The sequence below is a fragment of the Coregonus clupeaformis genome, unplaced genomic scaffold (assembly GCF_020615455.1).
Source record: "Coregonus clupeaformis isolate EN_2021a unplaced genomic scaffold, ASM2061545v1 scaf0071, whole genome shotgun sequence".
NCBI classification, from domain to species: domain Eukaryota; kingdom Metazoa; phylum Chordata; class Actinopteri; order Salmoniformes; family Salmonidae; genus Coregonus; species Coregonus clupeaformis.
In genome coordinates this window covers 333,349-346,473 of record NW_025533526.1, presented here as the reverse complement: position 1 = coordinate 346,473, position 13,125 = coordinate 333,349, and the positions used below count along the sequence as shown (strand labels likewise).

General features: G+C 44.6%; 1 protein-coding gene across 11 annotated transcripts in view; it reads right to left on the bottom strand.

Annotated features, from left to right (window-relative positions):
- Nucleotides 1-4,161: 4,161 nt before the first annotated feature.
- The window catches only part of LOC121586009 (adhesion G protein-coupled receptor B1-like), a 60,404-nt gene continuing 51,440 nt past the window's right edge, over nucleotides 4,162-13,125 (bottom strand). For 3 of the 11 annotated variants that reach the window (XM_045213003.1, XM_045213005.1, XM_045213011.1), the window contains 8 exons: nucleotides 10,787-10,885; nucleotides 8,938-9,109; nucleotides 8,544-8,642; nucleotides 8,378-8,441; nucleotides 6,412-7,097; nucleotides 5,539-5,574; nucleotides 4,961-5,119; nucleotides 4,162-4,578 (listed from right to left, as the gene is read on the bottom strand). In XM_045213003.1, coding sequence (XP_045068938.1) covers nucleotides 4,384-4,578; nucleotides 4,961-5,119; nucleotides 5,539-5,574; nucleotides 6,412-7,097; nucleotides 8,378-8,441; nucleotides 8,544-8,642; nucleotides 8,938-9,109; nucleotides 10,787-10,885 — 1,510 coding nt within the window. In that variant the 3' untranslated portion in view covers nucleotides 4,162-4,383. The remainder of the gene's footprint in view (nucleotides 4,579-4,960; nucleotides 5,120-5,538; nucleotides 5,575-6,411; nucleotides 7,098-8,377; nucleotides 8,442-8,543; nucleotides 8,643-8,937; nucleotides 9,110-10,786; nucleotides 10,886-13,125) is intronic. The other 8 variants (XM_045213004.1, XM_045213013.1, XM_045213008.1 and 5 more) reach the window with 5 other exon arrangements.

Sequence of the window (13,125 nt, the reverse complement as noted above, 5' to 3'; positions counted from 1 at the left end):
CCTAAACCACCAGTGTTCTGGTCCTCTGTACCTTGGTAACATTTAGATTGATAAAGCCTGTCCAAAGTACTTATGGCAGATAAGGTCAAATGTAAATTACTTTTGTGTTTATAATTTCATGCAATTTCTACAACTCATTATTTTGCTTAGAGATGAGCTGTGGTTAGTCCAGCAGTCCAGCATACCTTTAAAACATTCCTGTATTGTACAGTAGTCTCCCAAATCCTTCTCCATTGGCTTCGCCCCACTTAAAATGTCTAAAGTTGATCCATTGTGAATAAATTAATGAATAAATTATAGCCCAATAATTAGGGTGAGGACATTTAGCAGCTCTGCAGTGACATGGAGTAATATCCTATTTGTGCTGGATAGTATTTTCTCAGCACCCTGAACCTTAGTGACTCCACCGTTGATGTATTCCTTAAATCTAATTATAACATACATAACTTTTATTTGCCTGGGCTATTTACGAGCAGTTAAGTCTTTATTAGCCGAGCGAGCGTCTTGCTGTCCAGATTGGGTGTCTGTTCAGGGGCTGTAAATAATGCTTAGGTCATTACAGCCACACGCCTTCCCATTTCTAATCTCACACACAAGCTGAAGCACGAGCACACACGCGTATGGACGAACATGTACACACACACACACGCGAGAGCGCACACACACATACATAAGCACGCACACATTCACACAATTCGAGCCCTCAATATTCCTCCAGGTAATTGCGTTGGATGCCTTGTGCTTTGACAATACGCATTATGGAACTCATTTTTTTGGAGTCAATTCATGGAATATTTTTTAAACATACAGTACAAAAACAAATAGGGGCATAGGGAGAGTGTAAAACGCTGGGGGAGGGGGTGCTAAGCTGACACATTTTAAGACGGTCATATTATGGATCATTTAGCTATTTGATTTGGAATTTTAGGATCCATTTAGGTATATAACAAATCATTACAAAATTATTTAATAAAATATTGATTTTGGCCTTTACTATTAAAGTCCATACAAACGCATTGAAAGTGTCTGTCCAAAGTCTAGGAGAAACTCAGGAAATATATACAGTGCATTCAGAAAGTATTCAGACCCCTTCACTTTTTCCACATTGAGTTACATTACAGCCTTATTCTAAAATGGATTACATTGTTTCCCCCCCCCTCTTCAATCTACACACAATACCCCATAATGACAAAGCAAAAACTGTTTTTTAGATTTTTTTGCAAATGTATTACATTTACATAAGTATTCAGATCCTTTACTCAGTACTTTGTTGAAGCACCTTTGGCAGCGATTACAGCCTCCAGTCTTCTTGTGTATGACGCTACAAGCTTGGCACACCTGTATTTAGGGAGTTTCTCCCATTCTTCTCTGCAGATCCTCTCAAGCTCTGTCAGGTTGGATGGGAAGCGTCGCAGCACAGCTATTTTCATGTCTCTCAGGAGATGTTCGATTGGGTTCAAGTCTGGGCTCTGGCTGGGCCACTCAAGGACATTTAGAGACTTGTCCCAAAGCCACTCCTGCAATTTATTGGCTGTGTGCTTAGGGTCGTTGTCCTGTTGGAAGGTGAACCTTCGCCCCAGTCTGAGGTCCTCAGCGCTCTGGACTTTGCTCAGTTATTTAGGGAAGAAGCAGTCAGCTGGTATTCTGTCTATAATGGAGTGGCCAGCACAGTCAACGGATCTCAACCCTATTGAGCTGTTGTGGGAGCAGCTTGACCGTAAAAAGTGCCCATCAAGCCAATCCAACTTGTGGGAGGTGCTTCAGGAAGCATGGGGTGAAATCTCTTCAGATTACCTCAACAAATTGACAACTAGAATGCCAAAGGTCTGCAAGGCTGTAATTTGAAGGACACAATTATTATTTCAATTAAAAATCATTATTTCTAACCTTGTCAATGACTACATTTCCTATTCATTTGCTATATTTCCTATTCAAACTCATTTCATGTATGTTTTCATGGAAAACAAGGACATTTCTAAGTGACCCCAAACTTTTGAACGGTAGTGTATATATATTTATTTTATACATTTAACCCCTTTTTTGGGGTAGGCACAAAACTACCTTCATACTTTCATTAGTTTTTTTTAACCGGTACCGGTTACCTTCAGACGATTCCTGTCCCACTTGTGGGGGATCAACATTGTGTTCGTGAGAATTCCCTTTCCATTGAGTGATCATAATAGTTTGTAGGTCAAACCGTTTGGACGCTACAGACGTTTTCGAGAGAAGACCGATTTTCGGGATGTCTCATGGTCTGACAAACACCGCTCTAGGTCTGCCACCTTTCACCGCAGATGCGAAAGTGCGACGCTGGCTGATGCGGTGGATTGAGAAGCATCCAATGCAAAACATCTGAATATCTCTAATTTAAACTGACGGATTTTTGATGGTGTGTCAATCGACTCTAGGGGGTTAAATAGGGTATATTAGGAATATTGGCAGTACAAATGTACCAGGACAACTGATGTACTGTTTATTATATAGATATACTTTTATTAGAAATATGACACATTCATTTTGTGCTCTGAAAACTGTACATTAACAAAGAGTCAACCCGAGTGAACTAAAAAGGTGGAGGGGGCAGTGGAGGTTAAAGGTCAGGGGACAGAGGTCAGGGTTCATGTCAGACATGTACAGGTCTGAGGAGGGAGTGACAGTCAGTGATACCAAAACACACACTGTTACATGGAGTTACAGAACACTCATATTCCAGTACCCTGAAAAGGATGGGCGGGGAATTATAATACGCATTCGAAATGGCACCCTATTCCCTATATACTGCACTACTTTTGACCTGGTCAAAAGCAGTGCACTATATAGGGAATAGGGTGCCATTTCAGACACAGATGTAATCTGAATAATCATGGTCATAATTATAATAATGAGAACAATAATCCCCAAGCACAGTAAGAAAGATATTTATAGGCTAAAATTCATTCTGTAGAACTCTGTTGAAATAATTACATTGCTGTACAACAGGACTCCAAAAGAGCCTTGTGCTTTCTCTGTGTGCAACTAATCCAAACCCCATACTGCAGAGTCACAACCTCTGTAATGTCCTATACAGTATTTATCATATATTTTTTATATTTATTAATTTCCATTGTCATTATTAAGCATAATTCTTTATTTACTCTGTGACATGAGTATCCTTCATTTTTTACCACCTGCATTTACCGAACAAGCAGAATCATATTTGCCACAAATGTACCAAGCCTGTTCGTACATCAAGCAACCAATCAAAACAGTGTCTCCTTGGCTTCTGCTGAGGTCATAGATGCTTCCACCAATGAGATCTGGCCATCTTGGCTTTCTGTGATGTCATTAAGAGCATCTGCAAATGAGATATCTCATCCTTGTTGGTCTATGCTGATGTCACTATCGCACCCACCAATCGCACCCACCAATGGGAGGGTTTCCCGCCCTTTTGGCTGACTGTGATGTCATCGGTCTGCTCCCTTCCTGTCAAGGGGGTGGGGACTCTGTCTGACAGTGCAGTGGAGGGTGGCGGGGCGGGGCTATTGGTTGGCATGGAGAGGCACATGGTTATGGTCCGGCAGTCTGCCTCCTCCACTGCCTAGGCGTGTTTGGGACATGTACTGGACATGTAGTTTGGTTGGAACATGTACTGTATGTTGGGTGAAGGTCTCATCCAGACCAGGTCCATTGCCTATAGGCTTGGTTGGAACATGAACTGTATGGTTGGTCCAGGTGATCTGTTAGCAGGGTGGAGAAGAGTCCATAGGCAGTTGCAGTCTGTCCTTTTAACCTACACCACCTACACCACCCAACTGCCTAACTAACTAACCATCCACAGAGATCTACCAGGAGGGGGAGAGGGATTCAAGCATGTGTCCAGTGAAGTAATAATGTGGATAATAACAGACCAGATATATGACTTTCTGACATAGTAAACAAAAAACTGATTCCAGCATCAATAAGAAAATATAACAAAATGCACTGTAAATCTGTTCTCTTTCCCCCCTTCATTTGGAAATATCTCTCTCTCTCTCTCTCTCTCTCTCTCTCTCTCTCTCTCTCTCTCTCTCTCTCTCTCTCTCTCTCTCTCTCTCTCTCTCTCTCTCTCTCTCTCTCTCTCTCTCTCTCTCTCTCTCTCTCTCTCTCTCTCTCTCTCTCTCTCTCTCTCTCTCTCTCTCTCTCTCTCTCTCTCTCTCTCTCTCTCTCTCTCTCTCTCTCTCTCTCTCTCTCTCTCTCTCACCCCTGCCCGTTTCGTTGCTCGTTGGTCGTTGGTCGTTGGTTCCCAGAGTGAGATTGAGATGTGGAGCTGTGGGAAGGGAAGGTGCCTGTATGTCTGAGAGCTGGGCTGGGGGACGAGGTTGGCTGCTCTCTGTCTCTCTCTCTGTCTGTCTCTCTGTCTCAGTCTCACACCTCTGTCTGCAGGTCCATGATCTCCTGTCCCACCAGAGGGATGGTGGCGCTGGCCTTCTCCCACTCCACGTTCTGCAGCTCCAGGGGAGAGGCTGCCAAGGGCTCCAGGTCCTTCCTCATCCACGACGGGGGAGAGTGGGTCTTCCTGATGCCCTCCCAGGCTCTCTTACTGGGTGTCTGCTGCTTGTCCTGTTGGATAGAGGGAGGGACAGGAGAGGAGAATAGGTCAACCAGAGAACAAACTAAATCATCAAAGGGCAAGAAATGTGATATTGAGGCATTGACATGCATTTTGGGGGTCAATTATAGAAAGAGAGGAGAGAGAAATAGAGAGAGAGAGAGAGAGAGAGAGAGAGAGAGAGAGAGAGAGAGAGAAAGACAGAGAGAGAGAGAGAGAGAGAGAGAGAGAGAGAGAGGGTGCTATATATGGAGAGAGAATGGTAAAAAGAGAGAGTGGGAGAGAGACAAATGGAAAGAGAAAGGTTAAAGAAAAAAGAGGTGGAGAAGAGGAAGACAGAGAGAGTGAGATAGACAGAGGGAAAGGGATAAAGGGAGAGACAGAGTGTCGTACGCTCATGATGGTCTTGTCGCTGCCAGTTGAGGACACACTCCACCTCTTCCCTGCCTTCCCATCGCCAGGCGGAGACGCCCTGTCCTGGTCTGCACTGTGGATCTTCCTGTTCAGGTCCTGGAACATGTCCTGGTGACGCTTCCGCGTGTGCATGATCTTCTACATGGGACAAACACACAGGAAAATTTACCATCCATTTAGCCACCTAACATCTATACAGCTCTCACATTGTGTGTTTTACACCATGGTGCCACTTTAGTGTGACCAGAGAAAAACATCCATCAACCTTAAACAACAACATAGCTTGTGCAAGAGCTTCTACATGGACCAAACGCATAGAAAACACCCATTATAGAAAAATCATGAATTTAGCTACCATCCACCACAGACGTCTACAAAGCTTAGATACAGTACTGTATATCATCTGCTATGCAGTCCCATGCACCATAATTATAAAGAAAAGGGGATTATGTAAATTCTAGGGGGTTTTTGGAAGCAGAATTGAGACATTAGAGACAGTTTGTCAAACAAGCAAGACATTATGTGAGAAGAAATGCAGTCCAGAAGTCTGAAATTACCTCAAAGTCGAGCTCCGCGTAGCGGGATTTTCGTCTCTGGATAAAGACAAGAGGGAAAGATTAAAAGATACATTCTACTATCATCTAAATGATATGCTGTGTGAGTCTGACTAGACAAAATGGTGATGTCTTCCTCAGCATTTCACTCTGTTTCACTGTTAGTTTCAAATCAGTAAAAATGACTGAGACAGTTTCTCAGTGGTAACAGTGACTCATGAGAAACTGAGCGTCCATGTTGGTTCATCCTGACCCCATTGGCGTAAATCCTTGCAGTAAACAGCTTGTGACCGAGTGACCTTTGTCAGCGAGCAGAGAAAGAAAGACCTTCAGGCTGGTTGGTTGTTGGTTGCCCTGGCAGCTGTGACCTTGCACGCACAGCATTTTGGGAGGGGAGCGAGTTTGGCCCTGAGGTGAAAAGACACCAGCAGGCTGAGAAGTCTGTCTGTCTGTCTGACTGGCTGGCTTGGCACAGCTAGCTGCGCGTGTGTGTGTGCTGGTCAGTGTAGCAGTCTGAGTTTGAGCTCCCCCACTGAGCTGGCACATTGTCAATGAGAGAATACTCAAATCTGACCTTTTTAAAGATCTTAGTGTTCTGTCGAGCCAGGCAAGGTAGGGCTATTTCTGTACTTGTTGCCACTACAGTGCTGTTACTACACAGAAAAGGATACGACTATAAAGATATCTCAACAGAAACCCTATGCCTTGAATACAATACCACCACATACTGACAGTAAAGGGCACTGGTTGGTTTCTGATATTTTCTTTGATCAAGGAACATAAAGCCAATCTGTCCCATCTCCCTCCCCAAGTCATGTGGTGAGGACATGGGGTTGTGTGTGTTTGTATGTGTGTCTATGTGTGTGTGTGTCTTACCTCCAGGGAGCTCATGGAGAGCGTGGACACGGTCTCGCTCTTGGACATCACACCAGAGTTCCCAGAATCACCCTGTTCACACATGCTGTTAGTCATGTGGGATTCTCCGGAGACGTTCTGCATGTTGTGGATGGGCGACTCCCTCTCCGAGCAGGACACACTGACCAGGTCCGATGGCAGGCTCTTCAGCGCAAAACCCGGCACGCCCTCCACCCCCACCGAGCTGGCCAGGTGGATGAGCCTGGTCTGGGGCATCTGCTGCTCCATGCTGATGTTGTACTTGGCCGTCGTGTCCTCCTTGCTGCCCTTTCCGGGCCGCCCCAGGGTGCCAGTGTTGTTGTTGTTAGGCAGGATGATGTACCCTTGTCCCGGGCCTGTTCCTGTGCCCTCAGGCCCCCCGGCCTCCCCTGTCCCCTGTGGAGACAGCTCCCCGTCGAGCTGTTTAAAGAGCTCCCCGTCACAGATGTAGATGGACTTTGCTCCCGGCAGCTCGGTGCTGATGCCCTTGGTGGCGCCACCCTTCTCCCTGCGCAGCGTGAGGGTATGGCTGGGGTAGTCTGCCACATTCTGGAGGTGGACCTTGGCCATGCTGGCAGGCATGGTGTTGAAGTTAGAGCCCTTCTGAAGGGTCAGGGGCTGGGAGGACGGCTTCTCATCACCCTGGAGAGAGGAGCGCTTCAGAGTACCTGGGGGGAGAGGGAGGGAGGAGAGAGAGAGAGAGAGAGAGAGAGAGAGAGAGAGAGAGAGAGAGAGAGAGAGAGAGAGAGAGAGAGAGAGAGAGAGAGAGGGAGGGAGAGAGAGAGAGGGAGGAGAAAGGGAGGGAGGGAGGAGAGAGGGAGGGAGAGAGGGAGGAGAGAGGGAGGAGAGAGGGAGGGAGGGAGAGAGGAGAGAGGGAAGGAGGAGAGAGGGAAGGAGGAGAGAGGGAGGAGAGAGGGAGGGAGGGAGGAGAGAGGGAGGGAGAGACAGAGAGGGAGGAGAGCGGGAGGTAGGAGAGAGAGGGACAGAGGGAGAGAGAGAGATTTGAGAGGTAGCAAAACTCAGAGATAAAGAGAGGGGGACTCTCAAGGTGTCCAACTCAGACTTGGGCATGCAAACCTTCCCACTGTTGATTTAACTAGTGACTACACTGCCTTGAACTTCTGATCATTAGCTTGAAGATTATGTCCTGACCCTGTTTCACTGTATCTGTTGACTTGCTGTGGTGTGCATCTCACTATTGAGCACAGGACTGGAAAACAGCATCAGACAACATCCTGTCAGCATGACAAAATATCTTACATTTACATTTTAGTCATTTAGCAGACGCTCTTATCCAGAGCGACTTACAGTTAGTGAGTGCATACATTTTCATACTGGCCCCCCATGGGAAACGAACCCACAAGCCTGGCGTTGCAAGCGCCACACACACTCACACAAAGAAAAATAGCATTTCTGCTCCAGATGCTTTTCCTGATATCCTGTCTCGGGAGATAATCAGATTCCCGTTCGCTCCCAACGGATATCAGAGGAGAGCCTCTATCTGATACCACACTGTTGGTCGGTACTTCATTATAACACGGTCTGCCTGCCTGCCGGTGGATGTGGTGGAAGATGTGGGAGACTCAGACAGCCCTATTTATCCGCATATTACTGCTCAGCACTCGTTCCCACTCCACCGCCCTATTGCCAAATGGCTGGGCTAAATTGCGTTATGCTGCAGTAATGTGGTGCATCTCATGTCAAAACAGTGTTTTGCGCTTCATAAGGGGCGGCTGCTGTGACGGCAGTGGTCTGACAACGGGTGGAGAGGAGTGGGATGGGAGGGTGCTGCTAACACAGAATACGCCTGGAGCAGAGAGGGTAAAGCAGACGCATCTTTTCAATGACAGTACTCAAAGAAAACTCCACATGCTTAGAGAGAATTGTATCGAGTCAGACAGACAGAGATGCAGACAGACGGACAGACGGACACACTGCATAAACTCACTCTTTTTTTTGCCGGTACTCTTACCTCCTCTGCAAGCCATGTCGACGTCTTTCTCGAAATCAGTCTAATGAAACAAAACAATAGAAAACTTGTTAACAAAGTATATGTAATACACATAAAGTATATTAGACATTGTTTTAGATGAAAAATGATGTTCCATTCGTACTACCATAAGCTGAGCGTGTCCGTTCTGGAAAGATCCCCCTGAGTCTCCATTCCCATCCTCCTGGCGGTCCACTACCCGACACTTCACTGCTTCTTGAACCTACAATACACCATAATAAACACAGAGGTCATGACCTTTCAATGTCACAGTCAGTTGTTTGTCTGTTCATCATCCTCCTTTCCACATCACCCTCAAAACAACTAATGACTTAGTTTACTTAATCAACGTTTTCCTTTTAGCTCCCAGTGGAGCACAGGGCCTCAACAAACAACCAATAAAAAAATAAATAAAAACAATAATAATAATAAGAAGAAAGAAAGAAACACAGAGTAGGAGACAGAGTATCATCAAAGTGAAATGTGTCAGAGTGACAACAGAGTGAAGAATGACGTACCTCTCTGCGCAGGATGCAATGCACCATGACGATGACGAAGCCTTCCAGCGAATCAAACACAGCGAACAGGATCTGGAAGAGGGAGGAGCGTCGGTCGGTGATGGCCAGGACAGCAGACATCCAGGTGAGGGCGAGGAGAGGCAGAACCACACAGGAGCTCCACAGCGATGCCCTGGAGGATGGGAGGGGAACAGCAGCCCAGTGCCAGGGTCAGTACTACAGTCAGTTACACAGTTGAAGATACACAGGAAAGACTACACTGCTGGAAAAGAACTGTCTCTATTTAATACGATTTTGCATGATTTACTTGTTTGAAATGGGATTAAATGATACTACAAACTACATTTATCTTTCTAATTACAATAGAAGTATTTCAAATGAAATACATACAGCCTCTACTACTAAAAACTGTATCTATGTACTGCATGTTGCCCTCGTTGTTGAAATTATTGGCATTATGTACAGTATAATATACCTATAACAAGGTATAGGTACATAGCTTGATGTTTTAAATATACTTACACTAGCTACCGTAAATATGCTAATATCACACACAAAAACATACATCCATAATCAATTGAAATATATGTTCCATAACTGACATATGCAATATGCATGTATGTTTAGGATGTGTCAAAAAACATATGAGACCAAGAGCAACAGGAAAAGGAGGAGCTGAGGTGTTTAAAGGAAGAACAAAAGTGAAATGAAGCAAAGAAACGTAATATAAAGACAAACGCAAGAGGCAGAGGGCAAAGGTATGATTCAGTTGACAAGGACTTCTCTTCTGGTCCATATGTTCCTACAGGACAATTTCTCTCTCTCTCCTTCACCAACATTCTTATTTCTTTCCCTAACTCCTCAACTCTTCAGATTCTTTGTTTTACATGTGCACTTTTTAACTCTGTCCTGAGTTGATTGAATGAAAGGTATCTAGGTGTTATTTAAAAAAAGCATTCAGACACACTCCCACTGAAAACCACATTACATAAAATATAGCGACACATCAAGCCTGGCCACAGAAACCCAATGCGCACACACACACACACACACACACACACACACACACACACACACACACACACACACACACACAGACACACTAATTGATAAGTTAAGTGCACTGCCCGTGAAAACCTCCTCCATGCGGATACAGATGTAGTGTTACTGTATCCATCCATATCCTGGGGGCATTACATAGCTGAAAGCCACTGAGCCTTGCACTTTTACTCTGGCCTATATTAAAGCTGCTTTTCTGCTGTCTGTGCTTCACACACACACACACACAGTCTTGCACAGCTAACCTTCTGGAGACATACAATTCAGTCCCATTCAAAATCCTATTTTCCCTTACCCCTAACCTAACCCTGACCCTAACCCTAACCTTAACCCAAAAAACCTAACCTTAACCCTAACCCTAAACCTAACCCTATCTCCTAACCCTAACCCTAAACCTAATTCTAACTCTAACACTAATTCTAACCTTAACCCTAAACCTCCTAGAAATAGCATTTGACCTTGTGGGGACAGACAAAATGTCCACAGTTGGTCAAATTTTTCTTGGTTTACTATTCTTGTGGGGACTTCTGGTCCCCACAAGTATAGTTAAACACGTCCACACACACACACACACACACACACACCATATCTTCCAACAACAACACTGGAGAACTAATTCCCAGTGATTCTCAGCGAGGGTACAGGGGATAAGAGGAAATGAAAAGGGGGGAATAATGAAAATATAAAAACAAGCGAAGGAGGAGGAAGTAGAGGAGGCATGTCAAGGAAAAGTAAACAGAGGTAGAGAAAGCAGTATAGAATATGTGGGTAAATAATTAGCAGGACTAACATGGCGTTACTGGTAGCTGTGGTAGAAACGTCAGCCGACGAGATAACTCCGCACTTGGCACATTTGAGCGTCATATTGTACAGTGGTACTGTCATCTGACTGCAAAGTAGTCAAATTAACACACGCTGTAACATAATACACACACAGATACAAATGCACACACACACATTCTTACACTCATACATTCAGAGTGAGTCACAGTTCCCTCTCTCTCTCTCTATCTCTCTCTAGCTCTCTGTCTCTCTCAGGGCTAAGGGGTATGTGTGGGGGCTGGGCCAGACAAGATACACAACCACATCAGTGGATATGTCACTAAGGGCTGATTTATTCCACAATGATTGATCACTGCTCCTACTATATGTGAACACAACAAGCTTATAGGGGATCCTAACCAATATAGAGTGAGTGGGATAATCAAGTCAACAAAGGCACTATTGCATCCCAACATTCTTCTAATCATCGTTTTAATCTAAGTACAGCCTATACTTATCATCTTGAGTCTGTGCAGAAAAGTGCCGTGACACTGTTGCACTAGCGGTTAAGAGGTTGGGCCAGTAACCGAAAGGTTCCTGGTTCAATTCCCAGAGCGGACTAGGTGAAATCTGCCGATGTGCCCTTGAGCAAGGCACTTTACCGTAATTGCTCCTGTTAGTCGCTCTGGATAAGAGTGTATGCTAAATGACTAAAATGAGAGATACATGGAAAAACTTAAGTGCAGGTCCGTTTCTTATTGGCCAGGCACCTGTATGTATACTGGCATGAATACACATTATATTTCCCTTCTTCATCTTATTATTCACATTGTTGAATCCTTCATTTATGTGCATTAAGCTAAATAATGATGGTATTCTTATAAATGAATAATGCATATGTCTAATTAGAGACACTTCATGTGCCTATTGATGCTTTGCGTCTCAATTGCGTTGTTTATTTAGCTTCCTAAATGTAATTGCTGTGAATATTTTCACCCCTGGTTATTTCTCTCTACGCCTCACTGGTCAGACTGATTACTTTATACGGGCATTACTGAACACTCTACTAAAGCTCTCACGCACAGAAACACATATGCACACACACACTCATGTAGTCATGTACACACATGCAAGCACACACATATGCACACACATATACACACACAAAGTAACACACAAACAAACACACGCACGCACGCACAATGAACTATGAACTCAAAGTAGTGAGTCGTGACAGGCCTCTTAGCCTATATCTCCAATTAACCAATTAAGAGTGTTTTTACATGTGTTCATTACCGGGTGTATATCTGCGAATGTGTGTACAGTGGGGAAAAAAAGTATTTAGTCAGCCACCAATTGTGCAAGTTCTCCCACTTAAAAAGATGAGAGAGGCCTGTAATTTTCATCATAGGTACACGTCAACTATGACAGACAAAATGAGGGAAAAAAATCCAGAAAATCACATTGTAGGATTTTTAATGAATTTATTTGCAAATTATGGTGGAAAATAAGTATTTGGTCAATAACAAAAGTGTCTCAATACTTTGTTATATACCCTTTGTTGGCAATGACACAGGTCAAACGTTTTCTGTAAGTCTTCACAAGGTTTTCACACACTGTTGCTGGTATTTTGGCCCATTCCTCCATGCAGATCTCCTCTAGAGCAGTGATGTTTTGGGGCTGTCGCTGGGCAACACGGACTTTCAACTCCCTCCAAAGATTTTCTATGGGGTTGAGATCTGGAGACTGGCTAGGCCACTCCAGGACCTTGAAATGCTTCTTACGAAGCCACTCCTTCGTTGCCCGGGCGGTGTGTTTGGGATCATTGTCATGCTGAAAGACCCAGCCACGTTTCATCTTCAATGCCCTTGCTGATGGAAGGAGGTTTTCACTCAAAATCTCACGATACATGGCCCCATTCATTCTTTCCTTTACACGGATCAGTCGTCCTGGTCCCTTTGCAGAAAAACAGCCCCAAAGCATGATGTTTACACTCCCATGCTTCACAGTAGGTATGGTGTTCTTTGGATGCAACTCAGCATTCTTTGTCCTCCAAACACGACGAGTTGAGTTTTTACCAATTTTTTTTATTTTGGTTTGATCTGACCATATGACATTCTCCCAATCCTCTTCTGGATCATCCAAATGCACTCTAGCAAACTTCAGACGGGCCTGGACATGTACTGGCTTAAGCAGGGGGTCACGTTCTTGCACTGCAGGATTTGAGTCCCTGGCGGCGTAGTGTGTTACTGATGGTAGGCTTTGTTACTTTGGTCCCAGCTCTCTGCAGGTCATTCACTAGGTCCCCCTGTGTGGTTCTGGGATGTTTGCTCACCGTTCTTATGATCATTTTGACCCCACGGGGTG